This window comes from Perca fluviatilis, chromosome 3, assembly GCF_010015445.1.
Source record: "Perca fluviatilis chromosome 3, GENO_Pfluv_1.0, whole genome shotgun sequence".
In the NCBI taxonomy this organism is placed as follows: domain Eukaryota; kingdom Metazoa; phylum Chordata; class Actinopteri; order Perciformes; family Percidae; genus Perca; species Perca fluviatilis.
This window is the reverse complement of record NC_053114.1, coordinates 27136813-27160253: the sequence shown is the minus strand read 5'-3', so window position 1 is coordinate 27160253 and position 23441 is coordinate 27136813. Positions and strand designations below refer to the sequence as shown.

Genomic DNA, 23441 nt, shown 5'->3' with positions numbered 1-23441 from the left:
TACTGTACAGCATCACTAAACTGACCTTCCTCCTAAGCCTTCCTATACTATTTATCACTGCTCAGTGTTGTTTGCTTAGTCCTGCACATCGCCTTAAAGTACACACATACCGCAGACACATTTCATTTCTAAAATAATACTCACTCTCCAGTTCACCCAGAACCTTTTTCAACATTTCCTCATCCCACTCAGCATAATACATGCCTTCTGTTTGCTTTTAGGATGTACAGTAATGAGCTCTTACCATCCCTGTGCATTACACAAGATGCTCACTGAGTATAGGTTCTATATCTATATCTATATCTATATCTGATGCGTTTACTGCACGGTCTGTGTGACTTGCATGTTCACTAGTACTACTACCACCAGCACAGGTTCTCATTAACTCACCGCATTCAGATCAGTTTAGGCAGGGGTTAAATTGGGATTTGTTATGTGGGGGGGGGGGGCTCTCCCTAGGGGTGTCCGGGGGTATACCTCCCAGGGATTTTTTGGGGAAAAATAAACAATTAAATGGCACTTTCTGGAGCCTACCTAGATGCGCATGCGCGAGTGGTGAGCGATGGTCGATTGACAACGAGATTAAGCAGCTGAACAAGAATACGGCCTTGTTCCGATTGTTCTCATCTCAGCTCCGCCGAGACAAAATAGACATGACATTTAAAAAATCTTGTCAGAAATATAATGTTTTCATAAGCATCACTTTCATCAGTAGGCAACTGACTGCAAGCAGGCACATCCTGACACAAACAAGCAGGATTATGTGCCTGGGTTTAGCCCCGGAGAGCCCCGGCCCAATTTAACCACTGAGTTTAGGCTACTATCCACTAGATGACGCTCTCGGTTTTTAAAGACATGCAGCTGCAAATTGCATTTATGCAGAGCGCAACTAATTAAACTGACATCGACTTTGAGGGGAGCACATATGTGTACAATTCTCCCAGGGCATTAAATAGCCTATAGTTCATAAATTAGTTTGTTCAAGAAATGAATATATATTTATGTAACTTGTTATTTTAATCTTCCAATATTTCAGTAGGGTGTGTTTGGCTTATTTGTATAGTATTTCTCCAAAAGATATATATCTAATGGGTCCACCCCATTTTTTACATTGCAAAATAGTTACTCATACGTACTTATACGTACTCTGATTGTATGAGCTCAGTCATTTTTTTTTATATTTGAGATAGTTATTTCTTTATTTTATGTTGGGCCATCTTCTTCCAAACCACAAGAAAACATAACATAACATACTTTCATTACTTTCTCCGTGAGTGTGCAGGTCTCAGCTACTTTGATTTCGAAACCTCTTAAGACCCCGCTAAGCCGAGCCGAGCCAAGGCTTCATGTTTTTATGTAGGATTCGTGAAGGGAAATCTGTTCCTGGACCAGCCGGCCTGGTTTTTGAGTCGGTGGGCGGGTTTGTGCGCTTGTTTCAGGAGGCGGGGCGGCCCGCAGGGTCGGGACGTCCTTCTGAAACTGTCCTGCTCTCTCACTCAGAAAACAACACAGAACTAGCTAGTTAAATAAGTTTGGAAGAAGTGTCGTGGGCACTTTGCTCAACCCGTTTATTTTTTTTAAACAAACGTTTATAACCTGCGATAACTGAGCGAGAGAGAAAACCGACGCTGGTGAGTAACTAACGTTAGCTGACAGTGTTCATTGTAACGTTACATGTCTGCTGGGAGAGCGTTACCGTTAAACTCAACAAGAGGCACAAACTGCAAAAAGGACAATTAACTTGACTTAATTAAGGGACTCGTGGAAAAAAGAAATACTTTTTACAGTACATCTCAGGTTGGTGGTGTGATTCATGCCACCTGTTGCACTGAGTTGCAGCGATGTAAAATGTCCTGAAACTGCGTCAACTCAAACTGCCGCTGTTTCTTCACTTCAGTCAACTAACGTTAGCTGGTTACACAGATTTAACTCTAAATCTCTGTTTGTGTTTGTCATTTACACATTAGTGCATTTTAATTGTGTTCGCGCTCCTGGACGCTCACGTTGCATTTACCTGACGCTCCAGATTAGTGAACCCCCATTCATGTTACGTAACTTTATATTTTCCCACAGTGTAAATCCTTGCTGTCTTGAGTGACTTAGTTAACCTTTTACATTCACTCTTTCAAGGTCGGGCCTCAGCTGCTGCTCTAACTGTTGTTTTCTTCATAGTCATGTGAGTCACTGCAGCTACAGACCCACAGATACAGAAAATGTATCAGTTCACATGAGGAGAATCTGCTTTGTTAAATCTGTGCAGAGTGTCCCCTCTCAGATCAAAGCCAGGCCCTTGACATCCAACCTGTGCCCCGTGCTGACCTCTCTGGTCGGTAGCACAGGGGTCAGTGAAGGCACCACTGCCTCTATGAGGGACAGCTCAGTCAGGGTTTCCACCTTTTGCAGTGACAAATACAATGGGAGGAAGACCGTTGCACACTTGTTGGAGCATGCATGTGACACTTAGGATGAAAGAGTCCATTGTGTGTCTTCTTTAGCTTTAATCAGGCTTCGACAGCACTCTTCCTCCTGGACAGGACACTTTACATTGGCCTTCATCTTCCCCGAATTAGTCAGCTTTCCACTCTTCAAACTAATTGAAGGATCAACAAATCAACCTACTCATTGACTTGTCAAAATCAAGCTGAGGTGAATTATTCTCATGTGGTGCTAGGAGTGGCCAATGTGTAAAATAAATGGTTTCTTGCTGTGTTTTATAGGAGAGGCTGGACACTTCACCTTAAACGAAGACAGCCTCTGCTAACATTATATTAAATTAGATTAATACACTAATGAAATAAAATGTTACCCTTTAGGGAAAAAACAGAATGGGTGCTATTTCAAGAAGCAAATTCCATATGTGTCAGGAACTGAGTGGCTTGAGGAACTGAGGAACTCTTAAATCTTCTATCAGGATGCATGTAACTTTATATTGCAATATTGATATATATATCCTAACATATACATTTATGGGAAAATCAGTGTAGACTGTGTCTGTGTTGACTAATCCAGCAAATTGAATACCTGATGAATCTTTATCATATGGATAAAAAAACCCAAAAAACTAATAATTTGTTTTGCAACTTACCCACAATGACATAATACAACCAGTATGGCAAAGTCTGTGTCAGTTAACAAATGTAAACCTTTTACGGTACATATCGTTATGTCTCCAAACCCTACTACATGGTGCTATTTTTTTCAGTTGTCCGTAGTCCGTAGGTCTGTCTTTACCCATTTCATGCTAATGTGATATATCCTGCTTGTCGCTTTGTTGCCAGTCTTATCAGTGTCCTTCTTCCAGGCCCATCTCGGCCTGTCTTTGTATTGTAACATCAGGTAGAATGGGACACTATCAGCAAGGCTAACAGGAGCCTGTTAAAAGCTAATTGTCCAGCGAAACATGTTGGCTGCTGATGGCTTTGTCTTCACTGACTTCCCAGGCATAAATGTGTCTGAAGAACATTCAGCAGCTTACTTGAATACTTGTACACAGTGTGATATTTATTACCAACTGTGTTCTCATGATCATGCTGCAAATCTGTCAACCCTAGACAACCCTGCAATTATTATAAATGTGACAAAAGTGAGCTGAATAAGATTTTGTTGCTCTCTTGTCATGACATATCCCATGAGCGTGGGCTACAAATTACAATGTCATTTACAACAGCAATTACACACACACACACACACACACACACACACACACACACACACACACACACACACACACACACACACACACACACACACACACACACACACACACACACACACACCGCGACATTCACTCTAAAATGAACACCCTCCAAAGCTTTGTAGAGATGACAACGCTCTCACATTTCTCTCAGGTCTGACTAACTCATGTTAGAGTTTTATCTTTCTATCTTTCTCTTAACCTGTTCAACCTATATTCTTTGTCATGCACAAACCGTCCTTCTGTTATACCATACCTGTTAGTCACACACTTGTAAGGCTTTTCTAAACAGTACCTGGTCATTTTTTGCAAAGAATGTGGCTGATGTTGACTCATGTTTTTTAGAGATATTATGGGTTCTGAGATGTTAGAACATAGAGGGCTTATTGTCTCATTCTTCATTTGGTCAGAGCACATTAGCTAAGAAGTTTGACAGAAAAGATCTCTGTGGAGATGAAACGGAACATTAACACTCGTGCAAAACAAGAAAAGCAAATGAAAGCAGACGACATAATTAAATGCAGTGACTCGGCGAGGCTTTAATGTTTCATTAGTGGCTGAGTGGGGAACTGGGAAACATTTGTGGATATTACTGAATTATGTAGTGTCTTATCTCTGTCTAATGAACTGTCTGAATCTTTGCTTGCAGAGGTGGGCCACCTGATCCAGGGAGAGGAATTTATTTTCCTTCTGCATTCCTGATGGAGTCATACAGAGTGACTGGCATTCCTAACAGCGGACCACAGCGGGGCCAAACTCAGCCGTCCCGCCCCTCCAGGCCCCACAGTAATGGAGCTGGTACATACGGTCTCAGCATCCGTGTCCAGGGTATAGATGGACACCCCTACGTAGTTCTCAACAACCAGGACAGGGGTCCTCAATCCTTTATCGACCCTAACAGTAATGGGTACATCGAGACAGAGGGCTCTTTCATTGAGAACTACCAGGAGTATGATTTCAAGGGAGGAAAGGAGGCTGGATCCAACAGCCCCTTCATGGAGTACAGGTCTCAGAAGACCCATTACGCTGGCCCTGAAAATGGCATAGCAGATTCACAAGGAAAGAAACCATCCTCCCTTCTGAACTTTCAGAAGCACCCTGAGTTACTGCAGCCGTATGATCCAGAGAACAACTCCCTGAACCTTGACAGTTTCCACAGCCTGCCTTCAATGCCTCTGGCTGAGACTGGGAACCAACACCAGAGTTCCTCTTCCAAATCTGCTGCACCTGCACCATCCAACACCAAGTCATCAAGCCTGGACCGGAATAAAGCTCCTGCGCAGCAAGAGAAAAGGCAACTTCCATCACAGAGCCGAAGTGAGACAGCCCTTCCAAAGCCAAAGTCACAGCCCCAGTCTTTGCCTCCAGCCCAGCTCGCTCAGCCTCAGATCAGGCCACAATCACAAGTGGCTCAGCCGCAGTCCAACCATCGTCTCGCCAACCTGAATCCGCCTCTGTCCAGGTTAGGCTCTAAAACTCAGCAGCAACCAGTGCCAGACCAGCCTCAGCCCTCCACCTTGTCGAGTCCCACAAGTGAGCAGAGCAAGACATCGTGCAGATCCCCCACTTCTATGAGCAGCGCCAACTCCAGCCTCGAGCGCAGCCGGCGTGAGCCTGATGTCCTTCCTCTTCGCAGGACTGACTCCAGTGGTCCAGTTCTTCAGTCCTCATCCCGTTCCCGCCACTCCTCCTCATCTTCAATCCCTAAGGCTCTGGTGGACGAACAGATGGATGCCCTGTACGCAGACAGCATCAACCGTCACGAGAACCGCCGCTACATCCCTTTCCTCCCAGGTTCAGGCAGAGACATTGACACAGGTTCCATTCCTGGTGTTGATGAGCTCATTGAGAAGTTTGATGGCAAAGATGGCAGCCACCAGCGCAGGGGCAGGGCGGGGCGCAGGAACCGGATCAATCCCGAGGACAGGAAGCGCTCCCGCAGTGTGGATAGCGCCTTCGGCCTGCCAGATGGCTCTAGCTACATGGACGGGTTTAGCAGCCAGAGAGGCACATCAATGGAGCAGGTTCTGCGTCCCTCACAGCTACGGCTGCAGAAAACAGCCAGCGGTCAGGACTCCTGGCTCACGGCTGTAGATGGTAAGGCTACAACTTGTGTCAAGAGTGCGCCCGGCTCCCCACAGAGCACCATCTCTAAAGGTGTCGGCGCCATACAGGGTTACAAAAAGCCACAGACTCGCACCTCTGCACTACCATTCAAGAGTAAGGAGAGCAAGGACAGTGCCTCCTCAGCTGGAAATGTTTCGACAACATCGCTGTCAACATCGCTATCCAAGCCTACTTCCACCGGAGACAAAAAGCCCAGTACAGAGGCAGATGTTCAGGTAAAAAGAGATCTTTGCTGTAATATTACGATTGGCTCTTACATTTGGAATCTGAAATTACTTCTTTTTTTTTTTTACATGTCTTATTTTACCTCAAATATACTGTAAGTATATTTTCCAGCAGGTGACCATCTGTTCAGTCATATCGAAATAAGAATATGTGAATATTTTTTGCTTTCTTAAGATCTTTCTTATTTCATTATGATCTCCCTCTCATTTTCAGGCAACACCTGATCTTCTGAAAGGTCAACGGGAGCTTTCACAACAAACCCACGAAGAGACCGCAAAACTAATTCTGTTCAATTACCTCAAGGATGGGTGAGTTATCTTGACTTATCTGTTCTTATCAATGTACTTGTTAGCTTTATTTGCTCATATTGATAAAAAAATAAATAAATAAAAGACCAAATATTGTTAAAAAATGTTCTAGTCTTTAATCCTTGGCTGTCAGTTGAATCATGAATTGAGCATATTGTTCACTCTAAAGCCCAAATCCAACATATTCCAACATAAGGCAATGCATCATAAAGGAATAGACTGTTTCGTGTTTTTTTTTTATCAGAGTTGGACTGTTTGTGATAAAAGTTAAGGAATGTGTTCTTACCCTCCCAACCAGGCTGCGAGAGGTCCAGCTGTCTGGAATTCTTTTCTTTGCAGAATCCCACTTTCTCTATCTGCTTTCTCATTAGTGTAGTGCGAAAACGTTCTGTTTGCTTCTGTAATCAGACACGTACTGCCTGTCAAGGAAAGGCATGCTGGGTTTACAGGTTAAATGCAGTTCAGATTTTAAAGGATATGATGGTTTATGCATTGTTTGCAGTCATTTACTTACAGTATGGTAGAAGACTGTCAGGAATTGTTTCTGGAGAATGTTGAAAGTGAAAGACAAATGCCAGTTACACTGTACTCTGCAGTTGTTGTATTAGTTGTGTGATTTTACAGTTAGAAACGATTTGCAAGTTTCTACATATCTTGCATGTGCTGCAGACTTGTGATGATATGGAAAGAGAGCAGGAAACTGGTTGGGTGTGTCGGGCCACAGGTCAGGAGTCACAGGACAAAGGAAAGGAAACACAGATGGAAGGGCTGGGGCTGAAACTGAGCTACATTCCCAAGGCCTCTGAAGACAAACATTCACCAAAAGGGGGTTATAAAGGTTTAATGAAAATCATCTGTAGAAGAGGTTTGGGGTTGGTGTGTGTGTGTGTGTGTGGGGAGGAGTTGGCCATCTGTGTCAGCCATGTAATTTATTGAAATAATATATCACTGTTGTCACGTGAAAGTGGTGTAACTCCAGTTTTGTGGATTCTGATGTTTTCACTTTAACTGAAGGAGTAATAGTGGGTTGAGAAAATCCTCCCGTCTTTGGGCTTTTAAACGTCTGGCGATAAACTCCTAAAGGCTCATTCAAGACAAAGCTGCTTTTCTTAGCTCTAAGTTGATGTTTAGGTTTAGGAAGGATTTTACTGACCAAAACTGTAAATGGTTGCCATTTTATTTTTTTAAATATAGGACATACATAGATATACGATACATAACCCCTGCATGCTTGCTGCAACATTTTTAGTTTTGGGTTAGGGTTATATGTATACTACCCATATGGTTGATTCTTCCACTCATGTGGCTCATAATTTATTGGATGGGTCTAATGAAGCTGTTTGTGCTGTGAGGTGATCACATCAAAGCAGTATGATCCTTTCTGTCTAAGCTGGGAATAACTTACTCTTTTCCCAGAACAGCCTGAAATTAATTCTTGATCCCCTAAACACAGAAAGGTTTTTGTTTTTTTAATGTGTGTGTGTGTGTGTGTGTGTGTGTGTGTGTGTGTGTGTGTGTGTGTGTGTGTGTGTGTGTGTGTGTGTGTGTGTGTGTGTGTGTGTGTGTGTGTGTGTGTGTGTGTGTGTGTGTGTGTGTGTGTGTGTGCGCGCGTGTGCGTGTGCAGAAGCAGCGATAATGATGAAACGACGAAGAGAAAGGTCAACCTTGTCTTTGAGAAGATACAGACGTTGAAGTCTCGAGCTACGGCTAGCGCACAAGGCGACAACAAAGTGAGACATTGTTGTATCTTAACTGTGCACAACTAACAGTTAAAGAACCCATAAATGGTCTCCTCTGCAATCTTTACATATTGTTTTATATTGAAATCATAATGTTGGGGTTGTAAAAGTGAAGTTTTACCGTCATGATTTAGCTTTCTACCACTAAATGGGTGAGAGATGCATGTTTAAGGGTTCAGCTTCCCAAAGTATAGCCGAACTAGTTAACAAACAAACTTATTATTTGTATTATTTACTTATATGTGCTAACATGAATTTCCATGTAAATATTTCATTTACATCCCATTTGATTCAAACCACTGAAGAAAATTGTGGTCTCAAAGAGATTTTAGGAGACCTTTTTAAAACTGTGTGCATATTATCTCTCTGAGGCTTTAGCACTCCCGACTGTTTACTTTGCACTGTCAGCTATTGAATATTTACCCTTTACTAAATAACTGAGTGCTGATGCCGGAGTCCAAATATTCAGTTTGTATTTTTATTCATAATGGATCAATAAGAAATAAGCAACTCTAAAACCTCTGTCTCCTTCTGTCAGCCCCTGGACTTTGCTGCGCAGACCAAAGCTCTGAAGGAGCAAAATGAGGAGCTGGGGAAAGAAATGGCCGAACTGAAGAGACAACTTGAGGACCAAACCACGGTAATAACAGCCTGACACCAGCCTGTTTATGTTGTGTGTCGGTTTATTGCCGAACTTGTTGTTTGAGAATATCCTTTAATAAAGGGTTTGTTTGGGCAGTAGGTTTAAGGGATTACTGTTAAACTTATTGAATTTAAAGAGATATTCTTGAACTACTGGTTTGAATTGGTAAGTGAAAACCTGTAATTCTGTAGTGAATAGGTGTATAAAATAAAGTAAGTGGTAATTCAAAACAGTGTGGTTTGCTTTGAATTTACTTTTCAGGTCTTTTTTTTATTTATTTTTTTATAACATGGGTATCTTATATGCTGCTTTTCCATATAATTGGGATCCTTGTTTGCAATGTTAGAAACGGATCCCGCTAAAAAAAAGAAAAGACCATGTCTTTATGATTTTATCAAACTGGTTGAAACAATGACATCAGTTCAATCCAAAACCCGAAAGCTTGGTGCAGGAGATGTAAAAGACTAGATATGTGTATCTACACTGAAACTGAAATGTCAACATGAATATATGTGTGTTTCACCAACAGAAGAATCAGGCTGACAAGAGGACAGTAGCAGGTTTGAAGGAGCTGCAGCAGGAGCTGGAGCGGAGTGCAGAGGAGTGCAAGCGTCTGAAGGAAAAACTAGCTAAAACAGAGGTCGAGCTCCAGACCACAGTGGAAGAGTAAGTCCACAGTGGCAATTCGGGACAATGACCGGTCAATAATGATAAGCGAAGATTAATCGATTAGCGTAGCTTTGTTGTGTTTACTGTTTTTATTGTCAATGCCAGTACTTTTTTTTTATTTATTTATTTTTTTTACTTCTGTTAATTTGGTTAAGAGCCACAACACCCAAGTTCTGCTCCAGTCACTGGTATCTCCATCTTGGTTGTACCAGAGATTTTCACAAGTCATTTTTTGGAAGTCCAAGTTGAGTCTCAAGTCTTGGAGCTCGAGTCCAAGTCAAGTCTCAAGTCTTTTGCCACGAGTCCAAGTCAAGTCTCAAGTCTCTGGCCATCTGATCTGTCCCATAAATCTTATGAATTCAAAGCATTTCCAGACAGTACAGTATTAAAATCAGTTGTAGGATAACTTTATGGGGTCTATTTAACACATCCCTCTAGCCCTCGGACCTGGTGAAATATTAACCTAAGTCTGTCACATCATATGGATACAACTATAAAGATACAATGTGCCTGTTCCCAGCATTAGCACAACACTTTGCGATGGTTAGCTTGTTACCTGTGATGATATATGCTAAATATAGCGTCATTTCTAATGTCGAAGTGGAAATCAAGAGAATAGGGGCAGCGCCACAGCAGTTACAGAACAACATGCATCTCAGTGTCAGTCCAAATTACGCACAATAAGCAGTTTGAAGTCTGAAGTCAGCTGTTTGTGCGACTTAAGTGCGACTCGAATCCGAGTCTCAGACTCGAGTCCCCATCTCTGGGTTGTACTCTCTGCTCCTGTAAACACAACTGGCAGTGTTTGTAGTGGGAAGCTGGTGAGGGATCATGATCTTGTTGCTGCGCTACTGATCCCTGCTGAACCCTGCTGCTGTTAACACCTTCCCCAGGTCATATAATAATAAATGATGATAATACTTAGCTTGATGTGTTTATCAGCTGTTGCTTTTGAAGTAAAAGCTGCCGTAACCTGACTTCCATGTACTGTCACGCTGAAAACAGTGTATGATGTCTGTTTATAAATCCACTCAGACTGTTGATAGTTACTGAAGTGGTTACCTCTGTCTTATTATACAGCCCTTTGTGTCTCCTCTGGTTTGTTCGGTTTATCTTTCAACCTCCACGTTAATGTGTTCTTGGTGACTGATTTACTATTCATTCTGACAGCACTAACTGTCCAGCTTAATTTTTGCCCCTTTAAGTTAGCTGGTTCTGAATGTTTTAGATGGGAATAGTAGGAACGTTGCTTATGTTTAAGCTAAAGGTTTTTTAAATCTTTGGGGATTTTCCTTGCTACTCTACTATCTACTATGTCTGCCTTCTTTTCTGTTGGGCCATTATTCTCAATACTTTTTTTGTTCTTTGAATACAGGATATTTCACTTCTCAAAGTTTTAATTGAAGTTTTGTTTTTCAGTTGATTATCAGCCGTAGTTTCACCTTCACTGTTTCTTTCACAGGATGAATGGCCCAATACACAACATCATTAGTCTATTTTTTTTTTACAACAGGAATAGATGTTCTGCTTCAGTGTACATTACTGCGTGGTGATTTGTTTGAGGTGCCTCACATCAATTATCACCCTCTCCCCTCAGTGTTGTTGTGTTGAGGCAGTTTAGACATTATTGGTTTGCCATTGTTCAGGTATTCGTTTTAACCCCTGTGCTCTATAGACCTCATATTTAGACCCAGCAAAGGTGCTGCCATTTGTATACATGTGCTAATTAAAGTGCAGGTGTGTATGTGCATATACACAGTATGTAGAGTGCCTGTACTGTGTTGTGACATGTCACGTGGTTTATCAGGCTGTTCCAGGTGAAGATGGAGAGGGAGCAACACCAGACCGAGATCAGAGACCTGCAGGACCAGCTGTCAGAGATGCACGACGAGCTCGACTTAGCCAAGAAGTCAGCTGCAGATGGCGAAAAAGACATCATCATGGCGGTAATGCAGTGTTGATTGTTTTTAAAAGAAGAATACTTTTATTTTTATTTATTTATTTATTTTTTTGCTCTAAGCTCTTAGAACATGTGGCTGAACTACCTCACCAAAACCGCAATGAAAGACAAAAGCTTTTCTACTCTGCCTCCTGAATACTAAAACCACGTACATAAACCATATGGTAAAATGTTGCTTTGGAGTAAGTGAACATTAAGGTGCTGTTTGTTTCACACTGTATTTAAAAGTTTTAACTTTCATGCAACCAGTGTAGAGACCAGCCTGTATGGATGGGCTCAACGATTTGTTACATCCTATACTGCAAAATGTATATTGTTTGTCACACTGAAATAACACAGAATGCATTTTAGTTTGCCGAAAAACATTTCCGTAAAACCAGAGCAACTCCATATGGTGACGGCTTTATCTTAAAGATTTCTCTCTGGAGACACTACAGAATAAACTATCTCAATGGGAATACAGCTGAACACAATATTGGAACTGTAGAATGACCACATTGCTGTTATTGATTATTTCCCAAAAGGTCCATATTCTGTCTTGTCTTTAGCTCTACATTTTTGATCTATAAACGGTTCAATAAATGGGGTTGCAGTGAGAAGTGTCAGTGTAGGCAAGAGCAAACTTAAGGCTCACAGTCAAAGTCGGCAGGTCAACTCCAGTCTGATTCTGAAGTGATAAAAAGATAGCAAGTCTTTATTTTCCACAGGACATGATGCAACTGAAGATGGAGATGCAGGAAGTTTTCCTGGCCAAGGAGGAGCAGGAGGAGGTGCTGAGGAGGAGAGAGAGGGAGCTGACAGCTCTGAAAGGAGCCCTGAAGGAGGAAGTGGCCGCTCATGACCAGGAGGTGGACAAGATGAGGGACCAGTATGAAAAAGAAATAAGCAGGCTGCAGACTTCTTTGATGGAGGCTAAGCAGGTAATCAGCCTCCCGTTTGTTTCCCTCCCATCCAGTTTGACTCCCTGTGTTCCCTCCTACTCATTTCCTTTTGCTCTCGCCCTCCCCCACTCCAGAAACACACCCTGTCACAGAGGAGTGTGGAGATAAGCAGCGCATCAGGGGAGCTGTAACTGTGCGTGTGCGTGTTTGTGTCCAAATAGTTTTAGTTTAGACTTCTATTTGTCCCCGTAGGGCAATTGGTTCTGCAAATACTGAGACACTGGTATAGACCAGGTAGGATATACTGTACTGTATTCATTTCTGTGGAAAGGATTTGCAAAAAGAGCTGGAAAAGGAAGCAAAGAGGCCTTGTTTCACTGTCTCTGTTGCAATTTTTAAGAAATGTAGAATTAAAGATGGCAATATACAATTTGCAGGTCCACCACAATCGGTGTATGAATGTGTGTTTGTGAATATGTAAAAACGAGGCAAATTGTAAAGCGCTTTGTCCGGTAAGGTAGAAAAGCGCTATATAAATGCAGTCCATTTACCATTTACTGTAGAAGGCAATGATCAGAGTGCAAAGAAAAGTCCTGAGTAAAATAATATTTTATATTATAATATTTTAACTTTTTTTTTAATATTATCATCCAACAACATTATTTCACAGACGTGCATTTAGCATAATACTCTTCAGTCTCCTTTGGTGAATAATAGTTTCTCAAACCTGCCTCAGTAGCCCCACTGTAGCCTCATGTACATGACAAGTTAAAGACAAGTTAGCAGTTGACTTTTCAATATTTACAGAGCTCCCAGTTCTGTTAACCCTGTAAGTTCCATGTACATGAATAGATTTCATAATGTTATGCGCAGATGTTTTGTGCATATCTTGCTCTATTAGTCATAAATCATTGATTCCATGATTTGGTTTTACTGGCTTGCAGAGATTTGCTGATGATAAAAAGCTTAAACATTCCAGTTTTTAATGGTGATGTAATCACACTGCATTTTATTGATCCCATTTTTTGGGATCAATAAAAATCTATCTATCTATAAACAAAGTAGTTTAAACACAATGATCAGCATAGAATAGGATATTCACCTGAAGCAGTAAGAAGTTTTTTTTTTTTTAATGACGCAGTGGAAATTGAGCTCAGCTTGAGTTCACACACTTGAGCTGCGTCAACAGAGCAAACTGATAAAATGAAAATGAAACGCTATTGAGCTGGTAAATGTAGCTCGTCATCGTTTTTTATGGGAAGTCCTTCTCGCCAGTCAAGTGTGGAGGGGTTTTCTTATCTCAGCTTGTTCTCTAGGGAGGAACATTTTACTGGAAGAATGATGTTTGATTATAACATTTAGCTGTATATGACATATTTAAGAGTTGCCTTACTGGCAAGGTCACCATAGCTTAGTAGCAAGTCTCTTATTAAAGGCCCTGATATTCTCCAAAACAGACTTGGACACAGTTCTGTTTTTACTACATTGCCAAGAAATAAACTTCTGAAATAGTGCACATCATAATTTATTATCCTTATTGAACCAGTCATTATTTAAGAGTGAATGATTAGAAGTACATTTTCTTTAGAGCAGAGAGGGTTTTTAAACTGTTGTTCCAAAAATGGAGGAAGGTGAGTTAAGATGAAACGAGCAGCAGTGCATGGCAGGAGACAGTACGCTGAAAGGACTGAAGACACATTGTTTCCAGTAGGCCGCTGTGTGACTCACGTGTGTCCTGTTTGTCTCAAAGAGTGGAAGTTGTCCTTGTTCTCAGCTTCCTGCAGGCCGGTTGGGGGTCCACAGCAGCGCTCTGCACCAACAGTCTATGAGAACATTTCCTTTGGTCGAACAGAGGTACTGCTCCCCTGAGGGAGTAGGTCATCAGTGCTTTGTAAACACTTGGCAAGATGAAGTCATTGTTTGTTTCTCTTTTAAGATATAAAAAAAGTTCTCATTCGTTGCAACCTTAAATTTATGTCCTTGGATTAATTTTCTGTCCTCAGGTTAGACTTTGCGAGGCATTTGTAGATTAGAAGACTCAAATTCATCTATACAGTGGCACATTTATGCTTTGCCTGTTTACGCTGTTTATGTTGGGTCAATGGGCAAATGGATGATACAGTAAGATTTGACGAGTCAGCATATACAAAACAAGTTCATTTTGTAGTCATATCTGCAAAATAAGTGTATTGAAAGCAAGGTAATAAGTACTGTTATTCTAGACATGGTTTTCTGTGTAATGATAATAAAGCGTGATAGAGGCACAAATACCAAAATAAATCTTGCAAAATGGTAAACTAAATCTCACCATGAAACCCAAAGCCTTTTGAAGTTCAAATGGTCACTGCATGTGGCCAATAGTCTAAACTGCAGCTTATGAAAACGCCTGACATTAAAACTGTTTATTATCTCATGTATGCTTCTACTTTGTATGAGGCTTTCAGACTGAGGAAAAGAGCTGGAGTGAACTCTGCATCTTTTTATTTTTGTGCCCCATCTCGAACCAAAGTGCTGCTTTCCTTCTTTGAGTGGCCCTGGTGTTTCCGTTGACCAGAGCAGCCCAAGCGAAGAAGAATGCTGGAAACTGGAGCACTGAGTTGCTCTGTATACTAGTTAATTGCAGTGGCAAGCCATCACTAATCTAATGAGCTGCTGTTCCTGAATTGCATCGTGTCCCCTCTTCTTTCTGTGCCCTGAAAGAGGGGGTGATTGCGGACCTCAGTCGATGATGAATGATGAGTTTGTTTCACACAATAATAGCAGCGGGGGTTGGGACATACTGAATAAGTGGGTCAGTATGCTGTAGAAAAGGGGATGCGTGGCTGACCCCCTGAAAGGAGCGGGGGGCCTGTTTTGTGTCTTAAATTGAAAGCTGCATTGTGTTTTCAATGAGCTCAAATCTGGAATTTTATCAAGGATGAAAAATCTTGTTCATACTTTCTTGAGGAGATGTGAATTTGCTTATTTTAAGTAATACTTACCAGAGTTCTTAAATGCTCTGTAACAAAAGGCGTCTGCACATTTAGAAGTGGATTTGATCTTGTCAGCATGTGCTGGTATGCAAAGAATGTGGAAAGATGAGGTGCGGCGAGTAGAGAGAAGTGTCTGTTTCCAGGAATGTCGGGGTCAAAGTGGAGAATGTGCACCCTGTAGACCTCCTTCTTCACTCAGCTCCAGCTCTGTTACAGTGCACCCGCTCCGACCTGCGGGAGATGCTCGGATCTTTTCATTTATGCCTCTTCAGGGTGCTGCAGTTGCATCTCCATCTCTGCGGCACTCCGGATTCTCAGTGTCAGAGGCTTTAATAGGTCTCAGCTGTACTCCCCCTTCCTAACTGTAAAGACCGAGCCTTGTGCTTATCACACCATTTCCAGCTCTTGTTATTTCACCTACAGCCTCGAGCCACAGTGTGTAACACGGCCACATTGTTATCACACTCTCATCAATAACCTCAATCCCAATTGCCGTATTTTTTCATTTCCTAACTCCACAGTTTCCACAGAAGACTCCGCAGTGATTCCGCGCTCACCCAACACGGTTCATTTTCTGGCCTGTGCCATTCTCGGCCATATCTCAGCCTGCCTCTCGAGTAATCTCTGCCAGTGTGTGAACTAAAGTCTCACTGTCTGATCATCAAACTTACGTGGCTCAGAGAAGAGTTCCCCCTCGGGCTTGTTTTGAAAGTAAAGACTCCCGCATGAGTCTGTGTGTTTGATGATAGCACTATATTTCCCAGCGTAGCTTTAGTAGCTGATTTAGCAGGCGACTGGAAAGAGGAGGAAGGAGACACAGGGCAGAGAGTGAGGAAGGAAATGATGGAGAGAGTTTCTGGATCTTGACAGAGATGGCAAGGAGTTGGCCATGTATCCGTATTGGTTTTCAAATAGCTTTAATGATAACTTTATAGTTTGACACTTAAAGGGGAACTAAATACAGTAGCATTTGCTGCACGGCCATATAATGATCACATTTATGTGAAACCAGGCTGTGGCTGGATTTAAGTGTTTGTTGTTCCTAACTGCAGTGCTGTGGAGATCTGGAGGTCTGACAATGCAAGACTAGTTGTTCCTTTACCTCACTGCCTGTGAGCACTGATGTGGTGGAAGCATAATCTGCCAAAACAACTTGCAGGAGTCAAGTTAAATACACATCTCCCATATTAACTAGTGGTTAAAACTAAGGCTGCACGATATAAGGAAAATATTTAATTGTAATTAATTAATTTTTAATTTTGAGTGATATTGCGATTGCATTATGATTCACGATATTGAAGGGAATTGTCATTTTTGTATCATTCTCATTTTCATTGAAAAATCTGAAAATCTAAAAAATTAAAAGTGTGATTTTTGCGAGGATCTGTACCAAACAAAGAATTTTTCTTTAGTCTGTAGGATAGGATTTGTAGGCTGGGACATCTCTGTAGCACCACAATACTTACTTTAGAATGGTTTAACACATCGTTTGCCTTTAACAAATATTGCGCCACCCCCCCTGTGACTTGGATATTGCACTAGTCCATATTGCGATTTTGATAAAATTGCAATTAATTGTGCAGCCCTAGTTAAAACCTGAGCGGTTGCATTCATCAAGCAATGCTTTTAAAGGCAGTCAGTGTGTCTTATTGTGAAGTTGTAGGCGATTGTTCATGTTTTACATGTTTTTAGTTTTTTTTTTTTTACAATGTTTTGATGTTCTGCCTTTTTTGTAATCCACAAGACCATGAAATAATGAACCAGAATCAAGCGGCCTGTTATCATTTTTACATTCCATTTTGATCTTGTATTTGTAACTATGCCAGCTGACAAATTCAGAACATGAATTTGGACTTCACTGTTAATGTGTATAGCTTGGGCTGAGATCTCCATGTTTGAGTTGTTGGTCTCCACACTTGAACTGTTGTGTGGGATGTGGATTTTGGGCGTTCCTTCTCTCGCTCACATGTTTATTCAAACTTTGTCTTTTTTGGCCTTTGGCCCGAAAAAATGGAAAAGGAGTTTTCTCCCCTCTTTGTCTTTGATTGAGTTTTAGCCAGGATAGCGGTGCATGATTTCATTGGCACTGTGAAGCCTGAAAGTCAAAGTCTTGAGTCACACTCAACTAACATTCTTAATTTTGATAAATACTCTGTAAAAATGTAATTATATTTAAGAAGTGCTACATCTGGTGCAATACTTTATACCGTATTCTGCCTTTTACATTGCATCATCCAGTTTTACATTGAAAAATGAATGGATTTACAGATCTTTGCTGAATATTTTACAGAAATAAAAGACTCTGTATTAGATTATCCTAAAGTTTTTAATAACTTCAAAGTGGTGAGCACATAACCCAGTTTAATCAAATCTGGTCTCAGGAAACCCAAAAATAAATGATTGCTATTAAATATAATTCTGCCTTTACTACAGGGAGTGCTCTTACAGGTTTTGGGATTAATATGCTGTGTTCACTTTTTTTCTAAAGAATTAGTAGTTTACTAATCTTGCAAGCTAGGTGTACTGTGATGAAGGCACATGAAAACATGTTTGTCTTACAGCCATGCTCATTTATGACGATTGCGTTTGTGGGTGTAGTTGTCAGGAAATAGTCTTTGTGGTGTCAACAGGTGGATCCCAAAGAGTTAAATGTGACACTTCAAGGTCACTTTGAGGACTTGGGACTTTTAAAAAACAAAACAAAAGTTATTTTAGGAAGCAATTTTCCTAAATTCTCTTTTTATTTTTAATTCAGAAACCTCAATGTCTCTTACGGCACAATCTCAGCAAGCTTGCAGTTTGGCTTTGCACAGACTTTTTTTAAAAGCCGGTTTTTGATCCCATTTCTCTGAGTACATGACAAGATTTGGTTACCGTCCTCATTCGACCAAAGAGATGCCAAAGCTTCTCAGCTGTCGCGTTTTAATTTCTACTTCAATCCTTCCTTTCACTCCATGACAGGCCTTCTGTTCAGTTAACCTCAGGTCTGGGTACATTATTTAATGAGGAATGCTGTTGTATTTGTAAAACACACTTTGTGCTGGCAGAGCAAATAAAGGCTTCCACACTGCCAAGGGGGGTTTAAAATAAAAAAAAAAAATAATAATAAAAAATTCTCCTGATATGAAGGTTAAGTTCATGTAATGTGAAACCATATATTAAATTACGTGTACTCTGAATGACCTTGGACAGTTTTATTTTATTATGTCATATTTGGATTTGTAGCCTCTTTCCGTCAAAGGAAACAAAGGAATTTTTATTTGACACAACGAGGCTACTTCACTTCAGCTGTCAGCTCAAACCGAGGTTAAGGAAAAAACAGGATCGGTGACATTTTATCTCCAGCCACCCAAACAGTTAGCTGCTAACTATCCTATAAACATAAAATACATGTCTACAACACTTAGAGTGTAGCTGGTCTATAGTTAAAAGGCTCATTATAGCCTGCCATGCATATTTTTGCACCTCTGCAAAGCTATAATCTCTTTGTTTAGACTGAAGTTGTAAGGTAATAACATGTATTTCAATGAAGACAACTAGAAACAGATAAACTATAGATGCTTGTGGTAGTGCAGAGACAGCAGGTGGATATTGATGCTTCCTGTGTTGAATCAGTAGTGCAATCTGCAGGTGACGGTAAGGTGGAGGTTATGGTTTTGCAACAATTGGTCTAAAAAACAGAGAATCATACACTTTGGTTTGTAGTGCGAAAAAAAGGTAAGTTAAATGAACAGATATTGGTGATGTATGCAATTTGTGAACAAGTGTCGGTGAATATATACGACAGGAAGAACAGGAAAGAGAGAGGGAATTAAGCAGTTGTTGCTGTGGGCCCCTTTTTGTAAGTGAAATCACAGTAATTGTGTTTTCGCAGTTGCTGTAACATTTGAAACATAATATTGCACTGCATGTTATATTGTGCGCCATTCTGTTGGTTTGTGCGCCATGTTGTTTTCATAGTTTGCCAGATGGTGGACTGGGGGAAAACATATGGGGGGAATACCTTCAACATGTTTGTCTTCAAAAAAGGAAAACAAAGCACAAGCAGAGCAACATCAGGAATGGGGAGGGAAGAAAATGTCAACATCTAAGAAGCTGGTTTTGTGGCAAAATGTCTTAATGTGGACAAACTGCCTGTCTGTTTGCAGTAATTTTGGATGATATTTACCTCTTTACCTGCTCAAAGTGGCTCTCTCAGAGTTGTATTTAAACTTGGTTACTTGTAGCTCAAATGGTTCTATGAAAATGTATGTGCAGTATTATGGTGTTGCCTGTATACCTGATAACGGAATTAATCTTGCTGGCATTTATAGAAAATACAGTTCTCTGAAATATGGAATGAATAAGTGTAGGAAAACGATCTACACTCTGTTTGGTTGCAGATTTCTGTTGCAGGTTTGTTGCAAATGTATTTATCTTTAGGCCATCAGCTCTTTTGTTATGCTGTTAGCTTATTTGGTGGGAATAACGGAGTGCCAAGATTTCACCACAGCACACGACCTGAGACACATACTTCAGCATTCGTGGAGCGAACAAAGTTAGTTAATGTGCAACTTTACACAAACAGTTTGAATACAAACAAGATACCAAGTCAAACTTTGAGTTAGTGTAGAGTGGTGAAAAAAGACATACTTTTTATGATATTGTACTAATACAATACAGTCAACTTGTGTTGTCAGTCTCTTTGTTAAATTGATATTTAAAGAGGGGATAAAGAATATTATTAAATGGACAAATGATGATAAAGTGATTGTTTTGTTAGTCCTTATCCTTCATTGCTTGTTAGGTAAGCTTTAATAACACTTTAACATTTTTAATGAATGATTAACTTTGTAGGAGTGCACAAGAAAAGATGGTATCGCCTCATAAGAAATTGAATGTATAAGAAATTAGTCGGCTAATAGGCAATATTAATGGTTCTCAGGTACGTGATTGTAATATTAGAGGTGACATTTATGTCTTAGATCTTTCCACGGCTGATGTTCTGTCATAAATATATCCGATCATAATGCAGATCAATTACAATTATTTCAAATAAATTAGAGTTGCAGAAGGTAAAGTCTAATAAAAAGAGGCTAACGTCACTGCATCCCCTCCCACTTCCTCTCACAGCCAACAATAGGGTCTTCCTCTTTCTGGCTGGGTGGCTTTGCCCATGTTTTTAACTGGTATGACACAATGTGGGAAGTGGGACAGGCAGGGAGGTGTGAGGGCCGAACTAAAATGGAGCACTGACACATACTGTCAATATTTATTATTGTAGTGAAAGCAGGGTTTAGCGCTACATCCCGCCCAACCCCATTGGAAACCAACACTTTAATATGCGAGTTCTCAAAGCGACATGAGGAAGCTGCTGTAACCCAACATGTCACAAGAGACTCACTCGCCTGGGCCCAAACTGCAGCTTCATCACTCCAAAAAGACGTATGCAAACGCAAACGTATTTCCTCAGTCAGTTGCCAGTTTGTACAAGTAAACCGGTATATCGAGCTGAACTTTAATGGAGTTTCATATTAATGCTTGTTCAGTTTTTGTTGAAACTATTTTAGAAGTGTTGATTCAACTTGATGGTAATTTTGGCTGTAAAACTGTAGTTTGTGGTGCTGAGAATTGTACTGCTACTGAGAAGTTGTAATATTTACAGCTTCTTTTATATAAGATCTGCAGTGTTTGCAATTGTGTTTTAGTTACCATAAAGTCTTATATTATTTGACTGCTTTTTGTTGTTGAGCATGAATTCTTATTTGTTTGGCTCATCTTGAGAGGTTTATCGCTGTATTTGGCAGTATTGAGTCTATACGGGGCTCCTGGCTCCTTTGACCTAACTAAATGACCCAGTCAGGCAGAGATGAGGGCGGCTCTGTGGAGACAGGGGAAACAGGTCTGACTGGCCTGCTGCAACTGAAACAGGGAGGCACTCTTCACCTTACTAGTACAGGAGGTGCCTGCATTTACGCACCATGACGGCAAGCTGATCCACAAGCTCCTTTCAAATTAGTCAAAACTGGAATTAAGGGGTAAAGAGTAGTGGACTTTGGATTTCAGCTGAAACTAAATTTTTCATTTGTAAATAAGTTACCATCTTCATAACCTTCATATAACCTGTGACACTACTACACTATGCTATAACTCACAAAACTATACACTTTTACCTGCTGCAGTTTAAAATCTGCTGTGATAACCTGTTGCTGTGTGCTTTTTAAAAAGGGACACATATAATATATCAATGTCAAAGGAACCCACATTTTAGGATTTCCTCTTCCTGCTGATTGCATTGTAATTTAGCAGGACCGTGTGCTGTACTACAAATTAAGAATGAGAATAACAAACCAGTTTTTTTTTTTTTTTTTAGTTCACTGAAAGGGTGTCATCGCAACTGAAACCTGTTATCTGTCGTACTGATTGAGTCATGTGGTTGTTGTCAGTTTTCTTTTATCTCTGTCTCCTGTCACAAGGATGTGTATTTCCGTCTGCCTCCTGCACAACACTCCACCCTGAAATGTCTGAGCCAAAGCACACTCTTCATTCATATATTTGAGTACAGGAAGAGCTCACAGTACTCCCCATTAACTCTGTCTCTGCCACTGCAGGCGCTTGTCTCAAGACTTGTCTAAAACGCCACCTCACAAAATGGGAACGAGAGCTGATCCCTGAGGGGAACACAATTAATTGGGAGGCAGTGGGGACAACATTTTCCACTGTTCCAAGAACCCAAATCACCAGTATATCCACTTCAACATATGACATATTGGACTGTCTCTCGAAAACCATTCCCACTCCCTATTGCATGTTCTGTCAACCTGAACAAACTGGAACTTTCCTGCATATGGTCTGGGAGTGTGAACAGGTGCATGAGTTCTGGCATAAAACAACCTCAATAATATCTGATGTGATAGGATATCTAATCCCTACTGACCCGATTGTTTTGTAACTTCATGATGACTCTAAATTACACCTACTTGAGAGACAGAGGAAGATTTGGCTAGCTGGGTCAACTGCAACCCCCCCCACTCACTTTGTATTAAACAGTGGTTAGTGTATTTCTGACATTAGGAAATCTGACATTACCTGGCACATATTGTGGAATTTGTTCTGTATGTCTGAATGATAAATGGTGCTAAAAAATAATAAAAAAATTGATGTAAAAAAAAACGCCACCTCACAGCAGTATGTCAGGTGGAAAAACTTAGAATCTAGACTAGCAGATCTGCCTTGCTAGCCTGCTGACTTTCTATGGACCTCAATTAACAGAGGCTAATGAAAGCTCAGATTTAGTTGCCTGCAATTTGTGCTTTATTATGAAGTGTAAGAGAATTACAGGAGGACATTGTTTTTCTGTGTCTCCACAGTAACAAAGGTTCAGTGAGAAACTGAGCGCTTCAAAAAGCTTTTTGTTGCGTGAGGTGTTGGAGAGAGTCTCAAATGTTCCATCATGCATCGTTGTTCCACATTCTGATGAGTGTCACAGACTCCTGCTTCCTTTGTACTGAAGCCTTGTGTCTTGTTCTGATTTGCAGAGCAGCGCAGCAGTGGTCCGTGAGAAGGCTGAAGTGGAGGCAGCCAAGGGTGCAGTGGAGGGCCAAGCAGGACGGCTGACCCAAGAGGCCGAGCGGCTGCGCAGGCGGGCACAGGAGCTGGAAAATGAGGTGGCCAAACTCAACCGCATCATCGATGATGCCAAGCTACAGGAGAGCAGGCAGGGGGAAAGAGCTGGCCGAATGGAGGTGAGGGGTCAAGATGTATAAAGAGGAAGTTGGTCACTCAACTGCTGTTAGTTTTATTTTATTATATTCTGGTTTTGTTCTACACTGCCAATGTTGCATACTATACTATATGAAAGTCTTACATGCCAATGTCTGCTTAACAGAGAGAAAAAAAGCAATTGGAAGAATCTTTGGCTGAAATTAAGGAGCAAGAAGAGGAGATGTCGCGTGCCAATCGAGCGTTGACCATTCGGTTGGAGGATGTGCAGGTGAGATCAGCAACACTGCGCTACGCTGCCTGTAGAGAAATTTCTATCACATGGACGGTTTGACATTTTTAATATCGTGTCCTTCTATAGAGGAACTTTTCCAAACTGAGCACTGAGCACAAGGAGTTGGAGGAGAGGTTACAAGAAGAGAGGACTCAGAAGGAACAGTTCAAGCACATGAAGAACAACATGGAGGATGAGAGGAGGCTGCTGGACCGCACAGTGGAGAAACTTCAGAAGGAGGTGAGTGT

At 41.0% G+C, this 23441-nt stretch overlaps 1 protein-coding gene across 2 annotated transcripts in view; it reads left to right on the top strand.

Annotated features, from left to right (window-relative positions):
• The first annotated feature begins 1444 nt into the window (after window positions 1–1444).
• The window catches only part of cgnl1 (cingulin-like 1), a 30425-nt gene continuing 8428 nt past the window's right edge, over window positions 1445–23441 (top strand). Inside the window, exons 1-11 of one of the 2 annotated variants that reach the window (XM_039795043.1) lie at window positions 1445–1631; window positions 4344–6036; window positions 6260–6354; window positions 7979–8084; window positions 8632–8733; window positions 9266–9402; window positions 11213–11351; window positions 12073–12285; window positions 22736–22942; window positions 23086–23190; window positions 23281–23433. In XM_039795043.1, coding sequence (XP_039650977.1) covers window positions 4396–6036; window positions 6260–6354; window positions 7979–8084; window positions 8632–8733; window positions 9266–9402; window positions 11213–11351; window positions 12073–12285; window positions 22736–22942; window positions 23086–23190; window positions 23281–23433 — 2898 coding nt within the window. In that variant the 5' untranslated portion in view covers window positions 1445–1631; window positions 4344–4395. The remainder of the gene's footprint in view (window positions 1632–4343; window positions 6037–6259; window positions 6355–7978; window positions 8085–8631; window positions 8734–9265; window positions 9403–11212; window positions 11352–12072; window positions 12286–22735; window positions 22943–23085; window positions 23191–23280; window positions 23434–23441) is intronic. The other variant, XM_039795042.1, reaches the window with a different exon arrangement.